Source organism: Ovis aries, chromosome X (genome assembly GCF_016772045.2).
Source record: "Ovis aries strain OAR_USU_Benz2616 breed Rambouillet chromosome X, ARS-UI_Ramb_v3.0, whole genome shotgun sequence".
NCBI lineage: Eukaryota > Metazoa > Chordata > Mammalia > Artiodactyla > Bovidae > Ovis > Ovis aries.
Window position 1 is genome coordinate 133,920,327 of NC_056080.1, and position 20,714 is coordinate 133,941,040.

Here is a 20,714-nt window from a genome sequence, read left to right on the forward strand (position 1 = left end):
TGTATAGAGCTTCTCCATCTTCGGCTGCAAAGAATATAGCAATTTGAATTTGGTATTGACCATTTGGTTATGTCTATGTGTAGAATCTTCTTTTGTGTTGTTGGAAGAGGGTGTTTGATGTGACCAGTACATTCTCTTGGCAAATCTCTCTTAGCCTTTGCCCTGCTTCATTTTGTACTCCAAGGCCAAACTTCCCTGTTTCTCTAGGTAGCTCTTGACTTCAAAGCATGTAAAAGGATAATAACTCTCCTCAGATTTAAAATTATAGTGTAAACTGATATAATTTTTATAATCAACAGAAAAGGTTGATTTTCCCAGGGTTCTGGAGGCATTTATATATTTAATAAGTATTTATTAAGCAATCTATTATATGTCAGGCACTGTTCCTAAGTCCTGGGAATAGAGCATAGAAAAAGGTAAATTATACTCACGGAGCTTACATTTAGGATGAAGTAAAACAGATAATAAGAAAGCAAATATATAAAATATGTAATATAATATTTAGTAGTGATAAATTCTATGAAGAAAAATTGAGAACATAGTATGAGGATAAAGGATACTGGAAGTGAGGTACTATTTTTAATGAGATAGATAAATTCTCTATGAACACATAAATGAATGAAATGAGGGATTGGGGCATGAATCTATCTGCATAAGAAATATTCTAGGCAGTGGGAACCAATAAATGTAGAGCTCCTTGGGTAGAGAAATAGCAAGGAGGCCAATGTAGCTCAAATAGAGTAAGCAAAGAGGTTGGAAAGAAATGTAAATTTGTAGCCAGTGGCTGGATCTTGTGAGATACTGTAGGCCATGGAAAGAAATTTAGATAAAAGAAGTTTTATGGGAAGCCATTAGATGATTTTGACAAGGGGAGTAGTGTGATACAGCTTACATTTTTAAGGGATAATCCTGTCTGCTGTGTAAAGAATGGATCCTAGGGGAATAAGAATGGAAAGCAGGGAGACTGATTAGAAGCTGGGAAGTAATTGCAATGCTCTAGGTCAGAGATGATAGTGGCTTGGACTAGGGTGTTACCCGTGGAAATGGTGATAAGTATCCAGCTTTGGCCTATATTTTGTAGGTAATGCCAATGGATATTATAGATGGATTGAATGTAAAGAGAGAGGAATTGATGATTCTGATGCTGAGCAACTGAGTGAATAATGGTATGAAGACTGGGAAGAACAGGTTTTAGGGGGAGGGTCATGAGCTCAGGTTAGGGCATATTGAGTTTTAGATGCCTTTGATACATATACATGGAAATGGAAAGTAGGCAATTGGATGTATGTGTGGGACTTTTAAACGAGTTCCAGATTAGAGATAGAAATTTGAGAGTCCTCAAGATGCTTGCATGCATGTTCAGTTGCTCAGTTGTGTCTGACTCTTTGTGGACTCATGGATTGTAGTCTCCCAGGCTCTGTCCATGGAATTTTCCAGGCAATAATATAGATGGTATTTAAAGCCATGAAACTGGGTGAGATCACTAAGGAATGTAAATAATGCAGGTAGTAAGGGAAGAAGTCCAATGATTGAGCTTCTGGGGCCTTTCAATATTGAGATATAGGAGATGATAATGAACCAGCAAAAGCAAAATTGAAAAAAGAAAGTTAAGAATGTGCAGTCATGAGTTGCCAGTATAATGGGAGAAAAACCTGAAATGTATGGTATCCTGCAAATTAAGATGTTTCAAGAAGGAAGTTTTCCACCCTGCCTAACACTGCTGATAGGTAAGGTGGCAGAATACCCCGCCTTTCCCAGGGCAGTCCTAATTTATGTCTGCTGTACAGAAATAATTGTCAACAGAATCCTTTTTCACTCTCAGAAATGTTCTGACTTGAATGGTAAATTGTATTGTAACTGGGATTGTAGGTCACAGTGAGGATTGAGAACTGATTATTGGATTTACTAACATGGACATCATTAGCAATTTTGACAAGAGTAGTTTCAGTGGTGCAGTGAAACTCCGTTGGATGGTGGAGATGAAAGACTAAGAGAAAAGGAGGAGACAGCATTGATATAGTACCCGAAAACCACAGTTAAAAGGAATTTTGTAGCAAAAGGAATCAGAAATGAGGTAGTAACTACTGAGTGATCTGGTGTAAAGGGAGAATTTTATTTTGAAGATAGGTGATAGTATAGTATGTTTGACTATTGGTGAGAACATTCCACTAGAGAGGGAAATGTTTATGATAAAAGAGAGAAGAAAATTTTAGAACAATGACCTTGAGTAGAAGAAATAGGATATCATCCAATGGACAAATGAAAAGGCCAGCTTTAGATAACAGGATGAAGAGTTCATTGTGAGAATACCAGAAAAGGCAGAATTTATGGGCACAGATGCAGGTAGATATGGCCGTAGGAGTTTGTGGGAGTTCTCCTCAAATTGCTTTTATTTTTTCAATGCAGGAGTCTTGCCTGGGAAATCTCATGAACAGAGGAGCCTAGCAGGCTACATACAGTCCATGGGTTCGCAAAGAGTCCGACAGCTGAGCAACTGAACATGCATGCAAGCATCTTGAGGACTCTCAAATTTCTATCTCTAATCTGGAACTCGTTTAAAAGTCCCACACATAAATCCAGTTGCCTACTTTCCATCTCCATGTATATGTATCAAAGGCATCTAAAACTCAACATGCCCTAACCTGAGCTCATGACCCTCCCACTAAAACCTGTTCTTCCCAGTCTTCATTCATCTCAGTAAATGATACCATTATTCACTCAGTTGCTCAGCATCAGAATCATCAATTCCTCTCTCTTTACATTCAATCCATCTATAATATCCATTGGCATTACCTACAAAATATATGCCAAAGCTGGATACTTATCACCATTTCCACAGGTAACACCCTAGTCCAAGCCACTATCATCTCTGACCTAGAGCACTGCAGTTACTTCCCAGCTTCCAATTGGTCTCCCTGCTTTCCATTCGTGTTCCCAATAGTTCAAACTATTATATACAGAATGGATAACTACAGGGTCCTACTGTATAGCACAGGGAGCTGTATTCAATATCCCCTGATAAACCATAATGGAAAAGAATAAGAAAAAGAATGTTTTTTATATATATATATATATATGTTTTTGTGTGTGTATCTGAATTACTTTGCTGTACAGAAGAAATTAACACACTGTAAATCAACTATACTTCAAAAAACTAAAATTAAAAAAAATATGTATACACACACACAGTGGAATACCCCTCAGCCATAAAAAAGAATGAAATTTTGCCATTTGTGACTGACAACATGACTGAACTTGGAGGCTCTTATGAACTTGGAGGCTCAATGAAATAAGTCAGAGAAAGACAAACGCAGGATCTAAAACATAAACTAGTGAATATAACAAAAAAGAAACAAACTCACAGAGGTAGAGAATAAACTAGTAGTTGCCAGTAGGGAGAAGGAAATGGGGAGGAACAAGATAGGGGTAGGAGATTAAGAGGTACAAAGTACTATGTGTAAAATAAGTAAGCTGCAAGGATATACTGTATGGCACAAGGAATATAGCCAGTATTTTATTATAGTTGTATAACTGGAGTATAATCTTTAAAAATTGTGAAGCACTATGCTGTACACCTGAAGCATATAGTATTGTAAATCAACTATACTTCAATTAAAAAAATAGAGAAAAGTTTTTTAATTAATTCATTTAATTGGAGGCTAATTACTTTACAATATTGTGGTTGTCTTAGAAGTGATTTCTTGGGTATAGCACTAAACTCACTGGCAACAAAAGTAAAAATAGATAAATGAGACCGTATCAAACTAAAACTAAAACGTTTGTGCACAACAGAGGAAATAATCAATGGAATGAAAAGGGAGAAAATATTTGCAAACCATATATCTAAGGGACTCATACCTAAAATATGCAAGGAACTCCTATAACTTCGTAGCCAATAAAGAAGAAAAAAAAGGCAAAGGACTTGAATAGAAATTTCTCCAGAGAAAACATACAAATGGCCAACAAGTATATGAGAAGGTGCTCAACTTCACTAATCATCAGAGAAATGCATCAAGGTTTTCTCTTCTGTTATCTTCTAGTTTTATAGTTTTGCATTTCATATTTAGGTCTGTCATCCATTTTAAGTTGATTTTTGTGAAAGATGTAAGGTCTGAGTTTAGATTCAGTTTTTGCATGTGGATGTTCATTTACTCCAACACTATTTGTTGAAAAGACCATCTTTGCTCCATTGTGTTGTCTTTGCCCCTTTGTCAAAGATCAGTTAATTATGTTGGTATTTTTCTGGACTCTCTGTTCTGATGATGTTTCATTGATCTGTTTGTCCATTCTTTCACCAATATCACATCACTGAACTGAACTGATGATTACTGTAATTTTATGATAAGTCTTGAAGTCAAGTGATGTCAGTCCTCTGACTGTTCCTCTCCTTCAGTATTGAGTTGGCTATTCTGGGTCTTTTGCCTCATCATATAAACTTTGATATCTTTTGATATCCACAAAATAGCTTGCTATACTTTGGTTTGGGAAGAGCTGGTTAGGAAGAACTAGTATCAATGAGTCTTCCTATCCATGAACATGGACTCTCTCTCCATTTATTTAGTTCCTGTATGATTTCATTAATCAGAGTTTTGTAATTTTCCTCATATAGATCCTGTACATACTTGTTAGATTTATACCTATGTACTTTATATTTGAGGGTGCTAATATAAAAGGTACTGTGTTATTAATTTCAAACTTCACTTGCTCGTTGCTAGTATGTAGAAAAGCGATTGACTTTTTAATATTAACCTTATCCTGTACCCTTACTAGAGTTGCTTATTAGTTCCAATTTTTTAATATTCTTTCAGATTATCTACATGGACAATCGTGTCATCTGCAAACAAAGGCAGTTTTATTTCTTCTTCTCAATCTGTATCCCTTTGATATCCTTTTCTGGTCTTAATGCTTTAGCTAGGAATTCCTGTACAATTTTGAAAAGAAGTGGTGACAGAGGACCTTCTTGACTTTTCCTTATCTTAATGGTAAAGCCAATTCCTAACCATAATGTGGGCTTCCCTGGTAACTGTATGTTTCTGTATATTTCTTTATCAAATCAAGGAAGTTCCACTCTATTCCTAGTTTACTGAAGCAATTTTATTCTTTTGCATGTGGATATCTAATTGTCTCAGCACAGCTTGTGACTGGACAGCACTCTCAGCGAATGGTGATTGAATTCCAGTCAATGAAATCTAAGTGTAAATGATGTGGACATTCTTTATTAAGGATTTTAGGAAGCAGGTGGACTACCTCGAGTCTTATTTCCCATTTTGTTGACTAGACACAGACTACTGTGATGCCCCATAATAGTGAGGCGTAAGTGATGGTTAGGTAATGAGAAACATAACAGAAGGTACCATAGACTTTTCAATATCTTTTCTGTTTTGAAAAGTTACTTTGACATTCACTTAACTGCCAATATTTGCTGGCATTGTGGAAATTCAAGATCTCTTCTCCTTGCAAAGTTAATAACCATGAGCTCACCTCACCAGCCCCTTTAGTTCTAGAAATCCTCAAGGGGTATTTCCCATGTCCTAAATTTTGATGGTTTTCATACAATTTTTCCATGTGTGGTTGGCACAGTATGCTTTACTGTCAAGCACTTCAGTCCCTCCAATTGCTCCCTCTAATTTGTCCAACCACTACCCATACCTAGAGTCCTCATGATGTTAGAATTGACTACTACTCTAAACTTTAAAACCATGTTGGAGAACAGACACTTTCTTCTCTTTAGGTTATACTTTATAAGTGGAATCTGCACACCAGAATGTTACAGTTGCTTTGCAGACAGTTCTTTTTGGGATAACTTATGAACCTGCCTTTGTTTTGATAGACATACAGTTGAAGGTATATGTTACAAGAGGCAAAAACAAGAGTTCTAATACCAGTGCTGCCATTACCAATAGAATAGCTAAACTTCCCTAATGAAAAGGCATTGTTCCTGGGCTGAAGTCATTGTGCCTGGCTTTGTGTTCCCTAAGGATAAATTCTCTTAAAGAAGAACCCACTGTAAATGTAACCTGAAAATATTCTTGGGTCAAGACTCCCCATAAATTCTTTAGATGTGCTTTGTCTCAAGTAGCAGACAGTTTAGAGCTTTCCTAGAGGTTCTTCAGTCCCTACTGAAAGTAGACAACTGTTGAGCCAGTTTCATAGTTTACAAGAACCCAACCCAGCCTGGAACTCAGGAATAGGAGAATGGATATATTCTAAGAACACATAGGGTTTGGATCAACCTTGAAAAAAAGGGAGATACCAGAGGGAAAGTTTGCCTGAGGCACATGAAGGACAGAAGAAAGGTAAGTTAAGCCAAATGGGCAAAACTAGGTCCATGACCATGATGGCTGAGAGAGACAGGAGTAGATCACTCAAGCTGCACAGGCAAGGTATACAGGTATATGTTAGAGTTCACGTGCATGGATATGGGAGGTGGGGTAGGTATAGTGAGGCAGCACAACTGCTTCTGTATCCCAGGCTTACTGGTTTGGAGATTGTTTGGGAGTGTGGGGAGAGAGACAGAGAACATGAAACTGGGGCTCTTCTTTTATGAGGGTCCCAGCATAGGGAGCCTAGGTTTCCTCAGGTTGTCTTTATTTACTAATTTAAAGAACAAGAATGGATAGTAGTCTCAAGAATGAAAAATCAGGATCTCTTAAGGACTCCGTTAACTAGGTTAAACAAGGCTTTCTGAGAGAGAGAGCTTCATGAGTGGGAGTGGCCTAGTTCCTTCTCAGATCCATTCTGTAGCTGTCTTACAACCTATATGTTTATTTAAGATGGATGTCTTTTGAAATTGATGCCTTTGCAACTCAAAAGTTTAATGTCAGGCACTTAAAATCAAAAGGTGTAATGCCCAGCATTTACACCACAGAAATTTAGATTTCAGAGGCTAGTCAGGATTACACAGGTGCCATTGGAGACACTGGAGGGTGGAACTGTGGGTGTTGCAGTCACATGAGAATCCATTTTACAAGGAAGTAAATACAGTATTTTTAAATACAGGGAAGTAAATACACTATTCTGGCCTGGAGAATTCTATGGATTATATAGACCATGGGGTCGCAAAGAGTTGGACACAACTGAGTGACTTTCACAAATACAGTATTTACATGAAAACGAAGAGGAACTAAAGAGCCTCTTGAGGGTTAAGGAGGAGAGTGGGAGAGCTGGCTTAAAACTAAATATTAAAAAAACTAAGATAATGGTATCTGGCCCCATTACTCCTACTGCTGCTAAGTTGCTTCATGGCAGGTAGAGGTGGGAAAGGTGGAAATAGTAACAGATTTCCCCTTCTTGGGTTCTAAAATCACTGCAGATGGTAACTGTAGCCATGAAGTCAGAAGATGTTTGCTTGTTAGCAGGAGAGCTATGATAAACCTAGACAGTGTATTGAAAAGCAGAGACATTATTCTGCTGACAAAGGTCCATATAGTCAAGGCTATGGTCTTCCCAGTGGTCACGTATGGTTGTGACAGCTGGACTGTAAAGAAGGTGGAGCACCAAAGAATTGATGCTTTTGAGCTGTGGTGCTGGAGAAGACTCCAGAGTCCCTTGAACAGCATGGAGATAAAACCAGTCAATCTTAAGGGAAATCAACCCTGAATACTCACTGGAAGTGTCAGGGGACTGTGTAATTTCCTCAGTTCTGTCTCATCACAACCAAAATTTGAAGTGATGGACATTCAAGCCCTTGGGGTGTCACAGCTCTCGGGCAGTGTTACAGCTTAGTTTTATTTAGAAAATAAAAGAAAACACATCCTCGAGGCATGAGAGCATGCTGACCCAAAAGATGCAAAGGGAAGAGAGAGACAGAGCAGGAAAGAGAGACCCGCGGCCCTTTGGGTCCTCTGTTTATATGTTTTTCCTCCCCCTGGGCCTGCCCTGTGTAAATCGGGCTAGCCAGGTGTGCTGTTTGTTCTACCTGAGGTCCTCATTGTGGTCCTCGGACCTTCCTTTGTTCTATTTTCAACGGCTTTTCCCTTCCTCATCTTTTAGCCACCAGCATTCTGGACTCCTTTTTCCTATTCTAACTACCTAACAAAAGGACTAATACTGAAGGTGAAACTCCAGTATTTTGGTCATCTGATGGGAACAGCTGACTCATTGGAAAAATCCCTGATGTTGGGAAAGATTGAGGACAAAGGAGAAGAGGGCATCAGAGGATGAAATGGCTGGATGGCATCACCGATGCAATGGACATGAACTTGGGCAAATTTGGGGAGATGGTGAGGAACAAGAAGGCCTGGCATACTGTAGTTCATGGGGTCACAAAGAGTCAGACATGACTGGGCGACTGAACAACAACAAATCAATATTATTTAACAGTCAGATAGACATAGGTCAGCATCCTGTTTAAATCTTTTATTTGTTCTTTGATTTTAAACATGACGGTCTATCTGATACACACACATAAAGAACTAACATAAAAAGCATGAAATAGGACTTTTCTAGTCCAGTAAATGTTAACAGCAGTAGTGTCTGTTCTGTAAGTGAATTTAGAACAAATTGTCCAAAATATACTTCATAGTCTCACAGTATCCACTCTCCTGCTAGTAAATGTTTTGGGGATCAATATCCCAGCATCTGGAAATTACCAGAGAAGTTTGCATTGATATGACCATAAAATTTAAGGTAGGAATCTAAATAAAATAGAAAATACAAGTAAATGTAAACTGAAGAGAACAGAGATTTTTTTTTTTTACTGCATGTCTAGAGCCTAGGATGAAGTAGACACTCATATATATCTGTTGATAAGTGAAAGACACCAGACACTTTAACAACAACAAGAAACAGTTCAGAGAGGCAAAGTGTTTAACACACACCCACAGATCCCAGCAGAGCTTAGACACCCTTCTTAAACCTGGCATTCATCCAAGAGAGCGTATACTTTGGAACATAGAAAACATAATCCACAGTTCAGCTAAGGTAATTGAAAGAGCACAGTGAGAGTTTCCTATGGAAACTGACATTTGTTGTGTCTAGATACATTATAGAATCATCTCTAGATTTTGTTTCTATCACTGAAATACTGTGCAGTTACAATAAATATCCAATAACAAGTAAAAGCTGATATGAAAATATATGAAAATTTGTGGTATGATTTGTTGTTCAGTCACTCAGTCATGTCCAGCTGATTGTGACCCCATGGACTGTAACACGCCAGGCTTCCCCGTCTTCCACTATCTCCCAGAGTCTGCTCAAACTCATGTTCATTGAGTTGAATGATGCCATCCAACCATCTCATCCTCTGCTGTGCTGTGAATAAGGTTCTCTTTCCATCCTGGTAAGCATCAGTGATTTTCAACGAATAGGGACTTTCTCCAAGAGAAACCTCAAAGATGATTGCAAAATTTCTCTTCTTTAGCAACGAGAGTAGGTGCTTAAGAGGGTAGTTAGAGTGGTGAGAGATGAGCCCCCAAATTGATCCTCCTGGGGGCAGAAGCCCAATTCAAGAAAGTGAAGGGGAATGGACTTTATCAGGATGGTGATAGATATCACCAGATGGTCAACACCGAAATCAGACTGATTATATTCTTTGCAGCCAAAGATGGAGAAGCTCTATACAGTCAGCAAAAACAACACTGGGAGCTGACTGTGGCTCAAATCAGTTCAGTTCAGTTCAGTCGCTCAGTCGTGTCTGACTCTTTGCAACCCCATGAATTGCAGCACGCCAGGCCTCCCTGTCCATCAACAACTCCCGGAGTTCACTCAGACTCACATCCATCGAGTCCGTGATGCCATCCAGCCATCTCATCCTCTGTCGTCCCCTTCTCCTCCTGCCCTCAATCCCTCCCAGCATCAGAGTCTTTTCCAATGAGTCAACTCTTTGCATGAGGTGGCAAAGTACTAGAGTTTCAGCTTTAGCATCATTCCTTCTAAAGAAATCCTAGGGCTGATCTCCTTCATCCTTCTAAAGAAATCCCAGGGCTGATCGCCTTCAGAGTGGACTGGTTGGATCTCCTTGCAGTCCAAGGGACTCTCAAGAGTCTTCTCCAACACCACAGTTCAAAAGCATCAATTCTTCAGCGCTCAGCCTTCTTCATAGTCCAACTCTCACATCCATACATGACCACAGGAAAAACCATAGCCTTAACTAGATGGACCTTAGTCGGCAAAGTAATGTCTCTGCTTTTGAATATGCTATCTAGGTTGCTCATAACTTTTCTTCCAAGAAGTAAGTGTCTTTTAATTTCATGGCGGCAGTCACCATCTGCAGTGATTTTGGAGCCCCCCAAAATAAAGTCTGACACTGTTTCCACTGTTTCCCCATCTATTTCCCATGAAGTGATGGGACCAGATGCCATGATCTTTGTTTTCTGAATGTTGAGCTTTAAGCCAACTTTTTCACTCTCCACTTTCACTTTCATCAAGAGGCTTTTTCCTCTTCACTTTCTGCGATAAGGGTGGTGTCATCTGCATATCTGAGGTGATTGATATTTCTCCCAGCAATCTTCATTCCAGCTTGTGTTTCTTCCAGTCCAGCATTTCTCATGATGTACTCTGCATATCATGAACCCCTTATTGCCAAATTCAGATTGAAATTGAAGAAAGTAGGGAAAACCACTAGACCATTCAGGTATGACCTAAATCAAATCCCTTATGATTATACAGTGGAAGTGAGAAATAGATTTAAGGGTCTAGATCTGATAGATAGAGTGCCTGATGAACTATGGACGGAGATACGTGACATTGTACAGCAGACAGAGATCAAGACCATCCCCATGGAAAAGAAATGCAAAAAAGCAAAATGGCTGCCTGGGGAGGCCTTACAAATAGCTGTGAAAAGAAGAGAAGCGAAAAGCAAAGGAGTAAAGGAAAGATATAAGCATCTGAATGTAGAGTTCCAGAGAATAGCAAGGAGAGATAAGAAAGATTTCCTCAGCGATCAGTGCAAAGAAATAGAGGAAAAGAACAGAATGGGAAAGACTAGAGATCTCTTCAAGAAAATTAGAGATACCAAGGGAACATTTCATGCAAAGATGGGCTCGATAAAGGACAGAAATGGTATGGACCTAACAGAAGCAGAAGATATTAAGCAGAGGTGGCAAGAATACACAGAAGAACTGTACAAAAAAGAGCTTCACAACCCAGATAATCACGATGGTGTGATCACTCACCTAGAGCCAGACATCCTGGAATATGAAGTCAAGTGGGCCTTAGAAAGCATCACTATGAACAAAGCTAGTGGATGTGATGGAATTCCAGTTGAGCTATTTCAAATCCTGGAAGATGATGCTGTGAAAGTGCTGTACTCAATATGTCAGCAAATTGGAAAAATGCAGCAGTGGCCACAGGACTGGAAAATGTGTTTTCATTCCAGTCCCAAAGAAAGGTAATGCCAAAGAATGCTCAAACTATCACACAATTGCACTCATCTCACACGCTTGTAAAGTAATGCTCAAAATTCTCCAAGCCAGGCTTCAGCAATACGTAAACCGTGAACTTCCAGATGGTCAAGCTGGTTTTAGAAAAGGCAGAGGAACCAGAGATCAAATTGCCAACATCCACTGGATCATGGAAAAAGGAACAGAGTTCCAGAAAAACATCTATTTCTGCTTTATTGACTATGCCAATGCCTTTGACTGTGTGGATCACAATAAACTGTGGAAAATTCTGAAAGAGATGGGAATACCAGACCACCTGTCCTGCCTTTTGAGAAACCTATATGCAGGTCAGGAAGCAACAGTTAGAACTGGAGATGGAACAACAAACTGGTTCTAAATAGGAAAAGCAGTATGTCAAGGCTGTATATTGTCACCCTGCTTATTTAACTTATATGCAGAGTACAACACGAGAAACGCTAGGCTGGAAGAAACACAAGCTGGAATCAAGATTGCTGGGAGAAATGTCAGTAACCTCAGATATGCAGATGACACCACCCTTATGGCAGAAAGGGAAGAGGAACTAAAAAGCCTCTGGATGAAAGTGAAAGTGGAGAGTGAAAAAGTTGGCTTAAAGCTCAACATTCAGAAAACGAAGATCATGGCATCTGGTCCCATCACTTCATGGCAAATAGATGGGGAAACAGTGGAAACAGTGTCAGACTTTATTTTTCTGGGCTCCAAAATCACTGCAGATGGTGATTGCAGCCATAAAATTAAAAGACGCTTACTCCTTGGAAGAAAAGTTATGATCAACCTAGATAGCATATTCAAAAGCAGAGATACTACATTGCCAACAAAGGTCCGTCTAGTCAAAGGTATGGTTTTTCCTGTGGTCATGTATGGATGTGAAAGTTGGACTCTGAAGAAAGCTGAGCACCAAAGAATTGATGCTTTTGAACTGTGGTGTTGGAGAAGACTCTTGAGAGTCCCTTGGACTGCAAGGAGATCCAAGCAGTCCATTCTAAAGGAGATCAGTCCTGGGTGTTCTTTAGAAGGAATGATGCTAAAGCTGAAACTCCAATACTTTGGCCACCTGATGCAAAGAGTTGACTCATTGGAAAAGACTCTGATGCTGGGAGGGATTGAGGGCAGGAGGAGAAGGGGATGACAGAGGATGAGATGGCTGAATGGTATCACTGACTTGATGGACATGAGTTGGGGTGAACTCTGGGAGTTGGACAGGGAGGCATGGCGTGCTGCGATTCATGGGGTCATAAAGAGTCGGACACGACTGAGGACTGAACTGAACTACTGTAACAAATTACTGCAATGTTGATGGTTTAAAAAAACAACAAAAACAATAAAATATTACACTCCTGAGGGTTGCAAATAGGAAAAGGGTCTCATGTCTCCTGCATTGGCAGGTGGGTTCTTTTACATTAGCTCCACTGGGAAGCCCAGGGACATCAGGGAGATCTTTATTCAGCCTACCACAATGAGGGTGCCATTTCGTTGGGTTTTAAAATGGGCAACAATGCCAGCAGGTTTGTGTTCACCCAGAGATGTTCTTAACCATGGTTCCTCTTTGCCCAAAGGAGCAGAAGTGAAGGGGATGGAGACTGCAGGGAGGATGCAGAAGTGCAGGGATCAGAGGATTCAAGAAAGAGCAGGTTTCTGAGTGTTTGGTGGGGCCTTCTCCAAAGAATGGCTGGGGGAAGTAGACTGGTATGTATGGCAAGCGTGTGAGATCCCAGTTGGTTCTAATCCTTGGCATATTCCCACCCTGCCGAAGATGGTGAGCCCTTGGAATCCCCCTGCAAGAGATGACCTGACAAACAAGCCAGGAAGAGCCAGGACTGCCCTTACACGGTGCCGGACCCCTGGCTGCGGGGTGACAAACAGGATTGTCTGAGCAGGTGCGGGTCCTGCCAGGGAAAGGTCCTCTTTCCTGGGCAACTGTGGGGACAGGGAGATGGTAAAGTGTGCCACCACAGCGACTGAGAGAACAGCAGCCTGGCAGAAAGAATGAGGACACTGGCGCAGACAAGTGGTTTGTCTCCTCAGCCAGAGGTCTGTCAGGGGCTGCCTTCCCTTAGAAGAGGGGTAGGGGCTCGGCCGCCTCAGGCGCCCCCTCCCACTTTCCTCCAGCCCCTGAAGGTGAAAGCAGCCCCCCGCGCCCAAGAAGGATGGCCGGCGTGATGGGGGAAGGGAGGGGGCGGACACCGAAAAGTCTGCAGGTTCACACGCACAGACACAGACAGACAGACAGACAGACAGACAGACACACTCTCACTCTCTCTCTCTCTCTCTCTCTCTCTCTCTCTCTCTCTCTCTCTCTCTCTCTCTCTCTCTCTCTCTCTGCGGGGCGGCCTGTATCCATCCGCTGCTCCCTGCAGTGCGACCCGTCCTGACCGGCCCTGGCCTCGCCACCGTGACCCGCCTACGCTGCAGGGCCAGAAGCGTGGCGGGGTGCGCACCCCACGGGGCGGTGGAGGGCTGGCGTGGCCCCGCCCCTTAGGCTGGCATTCTTCCCAGCCCCGCTCTCTGTGCGTTGGAACTACACTGGGCCTGGCGGGGGTTGTATGCAGGGGCATCAAGCCCACTCGTGCCATATCCCTCCACCTCCCCTTTCCTACACCGTCGCTGCAAGCGGTTGGTGCTGCCGCCTACACTTCCCCAGCCTAGTTTGGGGCAGCGGCGCAGAGGGCCAGAAGCTTCTGCTGTTCTACCCGCACGGCGAGCGGTGGTAAGCGAAAGAGGAACTGCGACCGGAGTGGGAGGACGACCACCGGGACCCTGAGCCTGCGAAGGCAAGTGAGGGTGTCGCGGGGCGACGACCGGCTCACAGCCTACCCCTGGCAGGCTGAGGACGGGGAGGCGAGCGGGTCGGAGCGGGACCCCTTAGAGAAGTGCGCAGCGCCAGAGGATCCCTGGCGCTGAGATAGCAGCGACCAGCACGGGCGGGGTGGTGGTAGGCGGGTTCCCTCGGATGCTGGGGAGGCTTACGGCGCGGACTAGTCCCCGCCAGGGTTTCCGGGTGTCTGCACCCGGGTCTCGACCGTGCCTGTGCGGGGAGAGGGCTGTGCGGGAGTCTGCTACGTTTGAAGTGGCAGCGGGAGCTGGGACGGGAGCAGCCCGGGATTCTGCCATGGTCCCTGTTGGGCCCTGCGTGCCGGGTGCTGTCCCTTCCCACAGGCACCTCTTTGATGCCAGAGTCTCCTGTCTGTGCAGTATGTCTGGCAATTTCAGGCCATGGGGTACATCTGTAAAGCAGAGGCTTGAGGAAAACAAGGAATAGGAAAACGACCTGTTTTTCTGAAGGTGTGTGAGGAATGAGGGGTTGAGGGTGGGCAGCAGCCACTGACTGGACTTCTGAATCAGGGTGGGGTGAGTGCGACCAGCGCAGGTCAGGCATCCAGGAATACATTCTAAAAATCTTCTATCTACCTGGTTTCTACACACCTCCCTTGCCTTCCTCTCTCTCCTCTATCCAGAATTGGAGGTGGAAAAGCTGGACTGGGAGATAAAGGTGCGAGAGAAGTCATAAATACAAGTACCACTACACAACCTAGAATATGTGGGTGCTCTTCCCCCAATTTGTTGTTCAGCACAAAGGAGGTGAACAACAAGTGGTGAATCTTCAGAATTGAAGAAGAGAGTAAGAGGAGGAGTGTGATATGATGTTGAGTGGTTATCCAGAAACCTGATCCAGATGGCCTAAGTTAAAAGGAAATATTCTACCTAATGGGACTCTTAAATGTTAAAAGGCAGGTAACTTGGGAACTCCTATGTTTGTGGTGCTTGTTTGTCCCCCAAGTACTCAGTTGCTGCTATTATTTCTTACCTTACTGTCTTACCTTTTCATCTGTTTTTCCATAGACCTGCTTTAAGTCTGGTCACTTCTGCAAGGAAGGAAAGGCGGAGGAGTCCGGTTCAAATCTCTGGAGGTTTGTGCAAAGAGGGGCAACACAGGAGACAGCTACAGAATAATATGGCAGATATCTTTGATCCAAATGGTTGCAGGGCCTTCTCTACCTCACCTACTCCATGTCAAATTTGCACACTGCCACAGAAACCCTCGCATTTCCTACAGGGTGTACTAGGAATATTGGAGTAGGTGTGGACTGGGCTGTGAATGGGAGGGAAAGACTTGAGAGAAGAGACCAGGAGACAGAAAATATTAGGCATATTAGGCCTTTAAAAGAGTAGGATGTTTGTATCAGGGTCAGGGTTCTTGCTTGTCTTTCTAGCAGTCAGGATCCATTCTCTCTTATATGTTTACTTGTTCTCAGGATAGCCTACAGGCTGCTATAGAGTTTGACACCACTGGAATCAAGGAAAGGAGCAAGAAATTGTGCTACATCAGTGCAGGTTGGTATGGGAGTGGGTACAGCTTTTGAGTGGGGTAGAGGAGACCAACATAAGTCCAGCAGTGATTAGGGTCTGGCCTTGGGGCTTCTCAGCCTCTCTTTGCCAAGATACTTTCCCACCAACTTCATACCTATTTTATAACAGGCAAAGTAATATGGCAGCTCTGGGGATAAAAACTGTAGACAAAATGAAGGTGATAGACTTTAATAGCCTAACTTTCCCACCAAGCATTTAAGGTCTAGTCTCTCTGTGTGAGTTTTTCATGGAGTGAGACAGTTGGAAAAGACTCAAACCTCCATGTTATTCTCACTTCCCAGATTGACTTTCAGTGGCAGCTCTGGTGGTGTTGAAATTGCTGCTGAGCAACACCTTCAACAGGTGTGTACCTACCCAGGAACCATCCATCCTCTCCCAGCTTGGTTGTGTTTTCTCTTCACTCTGACTGTAATATTGACTGAGGCTGGGATTGGAAAGGAGGCTTATTGACTGCTGGACTGGTGATTGACTCTAACTTTTCTTTCCAACTATGTCACCTGAATCATCAAAAAATTATAGTTTGAAGACACAAAACTGAGAAATCTGTGGTAAAAGCTGAGACTTGGATAGTTGTAGTTATTCAGGTCTCCCCTGTAACTGTACTATGACTGGGGCTGAGATTGAGACTGGTGTCCAGGCCAAGCCTGAAAAGAAGCCTGGCAAAGAGGTTGCTGGTGGGGCTGAAAGAGAGAATGAAGTCCCAGTGGTGGTCAGACCAAAGGTTAGGACCCAGGCCCAGGTAATGCTTGGAGCAAGGCCCCAAACTGAGACCATGGCAGTAACTGAGACACATCCTAAGAGTGAGGCCAAGGCAACCACTGTAGAAATGTCCATGAATGAAACCTATTCATGGGCCAAGACTGAGTTTGATGCTGAGGTCCTACTGAAGACAGAAGGAGTGTCCCAGAACAATGCTATAGCCTGGCCGCTGATCAGTACTGAGTCTGGGTCAGTTGCAAAACCTAAGACCTCATCTATGGTTAGGGAACTGGCCAGTATGGATGCTGAGTCCTTTCCTGGCACTAAGGTCAAGTCCCAGTCAGGAATCCAGCATTTGCTTGTGTCAGAGGAGGAGACCAGTATGGGGTCTTGGTGCCATCCCAGGCCTACATCTAAAAAAGAGACCTTTCACAATTGTGATTTCACATGGGTGGATAGATCCTTTATGAACTCCTGGTTCTGCAGTAGAGAAGAGGTCAGTACAAGGCTTCATCCTAGAGACAGGGTAAAAGCCAGTACTAGGTCTAGGCACATGGCCAAAGAAGAGGCTATGTCTAGGCCCCAAACCAGTTGGGAACTCTATGTTGCCTCCAGTTCTGGTTCTGAAGATGAATCTATCAAGAAATCCTGGTTCTGGATCAGAGAAAAGACCAGTATCCAGTCTAGGCCTAGGGAAGAGACCAATAGTAGCTCCTGGTTTGGGTCTAAAAAAGAAGTCTCTGAATCCAGTTCTGGGTCTGAATGTGAAGACAATGTCAAATCCTGGTTTTGGGCTGGAGAGGAGGGTAGGTACAAACCCAGAGCCAGGAAGGGGGCCAATGTCAGCGCCAGGCACAGGGCCAAGCAAGAAACTTCCATTGATTTCATGTCTGAGTCTATGGATGTAGTCAAAAAAGAGCCCTGGTTCCTGCCCGGAGAGAAGACTAGTAACTTGGCCAAGCCCAAGTCCAAGAAAGAGGTCAGGGCCAGAGCAGTGGTAAAGGAAGAAGCCAAAATCAAGGCCAGAGCCAGGGCCAAGCCAGAAGCCAGGCCGGAGGAAGAGTTCCTCACCGGGGCCTGGTTCTGGCCTGTGGGAGACTGCAGCATAGTTGGTGGGGCCACTGTCAAGTCTGGCTCTCAAGTAGAGGATGAGCCCATTGTTGGCAGTTGGTTCTGGACTGAAGAAGAAACCAGTGGTACATTCAGACCACAGACTGAGCAGGAGCCTATTGGCAGTTCCGTGCTTGGAACTGGGGAAAAGACCAATGTGGAAACTGAGGCTGATGCCACTTCCAAATCAGTGCCAACAGATGACAAAGAAAAGGTCATCGCCAGTTTTTGCTGGGCTAATGAAGAAACCAGCCCAGAGGCTGAAGAAGAGACCATTTTGGGGTCTTGGTTTTGGGTCAGTGATGTGGCCAGTGTGGAAGCTGGGCTTGGGGCCAACTGTGGGTCCAGGCCAAAGTCTGAGGGAGAAGAGGTCATTGTCCCCTGGTTTGGGGCTGGAGAAGAAATCAGCACAGTGGCTGAGTTCAGAGAAGAGGCCAGGCCAGGAGCTGAGACAATATTTTGGCCCTGGTTTTGGGCTGGAAATCAGGCCAACATGGATTCAGGGGCTGAAGTCAACTGTGATACTATGCCAGGGACTGAGGAGGAGGAACCCATTATTGGGTCATGGTTCTGGCCTGGAGTAGAAGCTTGTGGGAGGGCTAAAGTGAATAATAAGTCTAGCCTGGAGGACAAGGAAAAGAGTATTACATCGCCTTGGTTTGGGACCACTGAAGAGATCCGTATGAAGTATGCTGCTGGTGCCCAGTGTCAATTTATGACAGCTGCTGAAGAGATTAACAGTGAGTCTGGTTTCTGGTCAGGAGAAGGTCCCTGTATGTTTCCTACCAATGAAGGCAGCTGGAAGTCTAGGCCAGAGGACGAACAAGACACTGTTAATTCATGGTTCTGTTCCATAAGATATACAGGGCCAGAGACAGTTGTAGGTCCCTCGTTATGGGCTGTGGAAGAAAGCAGTACAGATGATAGGGCTGAAGGAGAAGCCAAGCCACCTACCAAAGAGGAGACCATGATCACATCCTGATTCTGGAAAGGGGATGAAGCCATTATAGAGGCTGCAGACAAAGAAGAATCCAGGCTGGATATTGAAGAGGAAGATATTATTGGTTCTTGGTTCTGGGCTAGGGAGGAAGACAGGCTAAAGACAGAAGTGGAGGCTAGAGAAGAGGACAGGCTGGCAGCTGAAGAAGAACTTTTTGATGGGTCTTGGTTCTGGGCCAGGGAAGAGGCCATTAGGAATGAGGCTAACATTTGCAGCAAATACAGTCCAAAAGCCAGAGAGGAGGAAGTCATTGTTGAGTCCTGGTTCTGGGCTGAAGAAGAGACCAGTTTGGAGGCAGGGGCTAGTTTTGAGTCCAAGCATGGAGCTGAAAAGGAGGAAATCATTGTTGGGTCCTGGTTCTGGGCTGAAGAAGAGTATAGACATTAGACCTCAGGCAGTAGAAGAGACCACATCAAGGTCTGGAGAGGAAACCATTTTTGAATCCTGGTTCTGGGATGCAAAAGAAGTCAATGTAGAAGCCAAAACATGCTGTGCGTCTAAGCCAGAGAATGATAAAGAGATGATTCTTGAGTCACGGTCCTTGTCTGGAGAGAAGGACATTAATGAGACTGAAACTGGGGCCACCTCTGAGTCTAGGCCAGAAAATGAGGAAGGGGCAGTTGTTGGGTCCTGGTTTATGGCTAAAAATGAGGACAATAACAGGACTAGTGATGGAACCAACTGTGAAACCAGGACAATAGCTGAGGAGGATGAGGCCATTGTGGGGTCCTGGTTTTGGACACGAGATGAGACCCATTTTGAGTCAGATCCTAGCCCTGTGTACAGGGCCATTTGCAGGTCCAGCTGTTCAGTTGAGCAGGAGCCTGATGCTTCACACAGGCCCCAGAGCTGGGAGGAGGTTACTGTTCAGTTCAAGCTTGTCCCATGGGGTATGGTTGGCTTCCTATCCCCAAACCCCTTTAGATTTTCAAAGGAAGCAGCATTTCTATTCTCTGAAATGTTTGGAGGACAGCCAAAGCACATAGAACTGAGCCTAGAAGGGGAAGACCAGGAATCTTTGCTTCAGTCTAATCAACCTGACCCCGAGCTCCCATTTCGGTATGATCCATTCTACTGGTCAGTCGTGCAAATTCGGGAGCATCTTAGGACCAGGGAGAGTACAGAGCCTGAGAGTTGCTCCTGCAGCTGCATACAGTCTGAGCTTAAAATTGGTCCTGAAGAGTATGAAGAAGAACTCCTATTAATGGACAAAATTCGAGATCCTTTTATTCATAAAATATCTAAAATTGCAATGGGTATGAGAACTACTTCTCAATATACTCATGATTTCATTCGCAATTCAGCTGTTGTCTCACTTATTGAAACCTTGCTCAATTATCCCTCCTCCCGAGTTAGGACAAGGTTTTTAGAGAATATGATTTACATGGCTCCACCTTACCCAAATCGGAACATAATTCAGACATAGGTATGTCAAGTATGTGAGGAAACTCTTGCTTACAGCTTGGATTCCCCTGAGCAGTTATCTGGAGTAAAGATGGTTAGATACCTCACTAGAGCCACTGACTATCACACACTGGTTGCCAGGTATATATCTGGGTTTCTCTTGTTATTAGCCACAGGCAATACTGAAACAAGGTTTCATGTTTTGAAAATGCTGTTGAATTTGTCTGAAAATCCCGTGATGACAAAAGAGCTACTCAATGCAGAAGCAGTGTCAGAATTTATGGGCCTTTTTAGCAGGAAAGAGGCAAATGATAATATTCAAGTTTTTCTAGCAATGCTTGATAATATTGGTAACAATATTAAAAAAAGAGGTGTTGTTCACTAATAATTTCAGTCTTGAGCCACTTACTTCTGCATTCCATGAAGTTGAGAAATTTGCTAAGGAACTGCAAGGCAAAATAGATCATAAAAAGGACCCCGAGGCAGACAAAAAAAATGAGTATGATTAGTTACTTGGCTCTGATTATCCTTATGTTCCTGAGTTATGATCCTTGAATAATGTTTTCAAAGTTGGTTCTATGTTGTAAGGTACATCCTTACTGCTGATACTGTAATTTTGCCCAAAATTACAGCAAAAGCTGTAATTTTGCCCAACTCTGTATGAGCTGGATCTATCTTCTGATCCCAAACAAATATTAAAACTGAAAGCACATTTGTTGATATTTGTTTTTGTCCAGATTGTGAGTTTAGTATTTAAACTTAGAGTGAATTGA

General features: G+C 43.3%; 3 protein-coding genes across 46 annotated transcripts in view; all 3 read left to right on the top strand.

The window, feature by feature from the left end:
* GPRASP1 (G protein-coupled receptor associated sorting protein 1) overlaps positions 1–20,661 on the top strand; it is a 53,877-nt gene extending 33,216 nt beyond the window's left edge. The window contains 8 exon segments of the mRNA XM_027963152.3: positions 4,809–13,237; positions 13,718–14,642; positions 14,816–15,092; positions 15,201–15,268; positions 15,614–15,692; positions 16,010–18,911; positions 18,913–20,302; positions 20,304–20,661. Of these exon segments, the coding sequence (XP_027818953.1) occupies positions 16,333–18,911; positions 18,913–20,302; positions 20,304–20,450 (4,116 nt within the window). The 5' untranslated portion in view covers positions 4,809–13,237; positions 13,718–14,642; positions 14,816–15,092; ... (1 more) ...; positions 15,614–15,692; positions 16,010–16,332 and the 3' untranslated portion in view covers positions 20,451–20,661.
* The window catches only part of GPRASP3 (G protein-coupled receptor associated sorting protein family member 3), a 105,717-nt gene that overhangs the window by 33,216 nt on the left and 51,787 nt on the right, over positions 1–20,714 (top strand). For 2 of the 7 annotated variants that reach the window (XM_060407478.1, XM_060407479.1), the window contains exons 3-7: positions 4,809–13,237; positions 13,718–14,642; positions 14,816–15,092; positions 15,201–15,268; positions 15,614–15,692. The exons of 2 other annotated variants lie outside the window; for them this stretch is intronic. The gene's annotated coding sequence lies outside the window, so the exon portion shown is untranslated. Of the gene's footprint in view, positions 1–4,808; positions 13,238–13,717; positions 14,643–14,815; positions 15,093–15,200; positions 15,269–15,613; positions 15,693–16,009; positions 16,071–20,714 lie in introns of all 7 variants that reach the window. 3 more of the 7 variants (XM_060407481.1, XM_060407482.1, XM_060407480.1) reach the window with 2 other exon arrangements.
* The window catches only part of GPRASP2 (G protein-coupled receptor associated sorting protein 2), an 80,592-nt gene that overhangs the window by 33,216 nt on the left and 26,662 nt on the right, over positions 1–20,714 (top strand). For 9 of the 38 annotated variants that reach the window (XM_060407448.1, XM_060407447.1, XM_060407449.1 and 6 more), the window contains exons 3-4: positions 15,201–15,268; positions 15,614–15,692. The exons of 10 other annotated variants lie outside the window; for them this stretch is intronic. The gene's annotated coding sequence lies outside the window, so the exon portion shown is untranslated. Of the gene's footprint in view, positions 1–4,808; positions 13,238–13,717; positions 14,643–14,815; positions 15,093–15,200; positions 15,269–15,613; positions 15,693–16,009; positions 16,071–20,714 lie in introns of all 38 variants that reach the window. 19 more of the 38 variants (XM_060407459.1, XM_060407451.1, XM_060407458.1 and 16 more) reach the window with 6 other exon arrangements.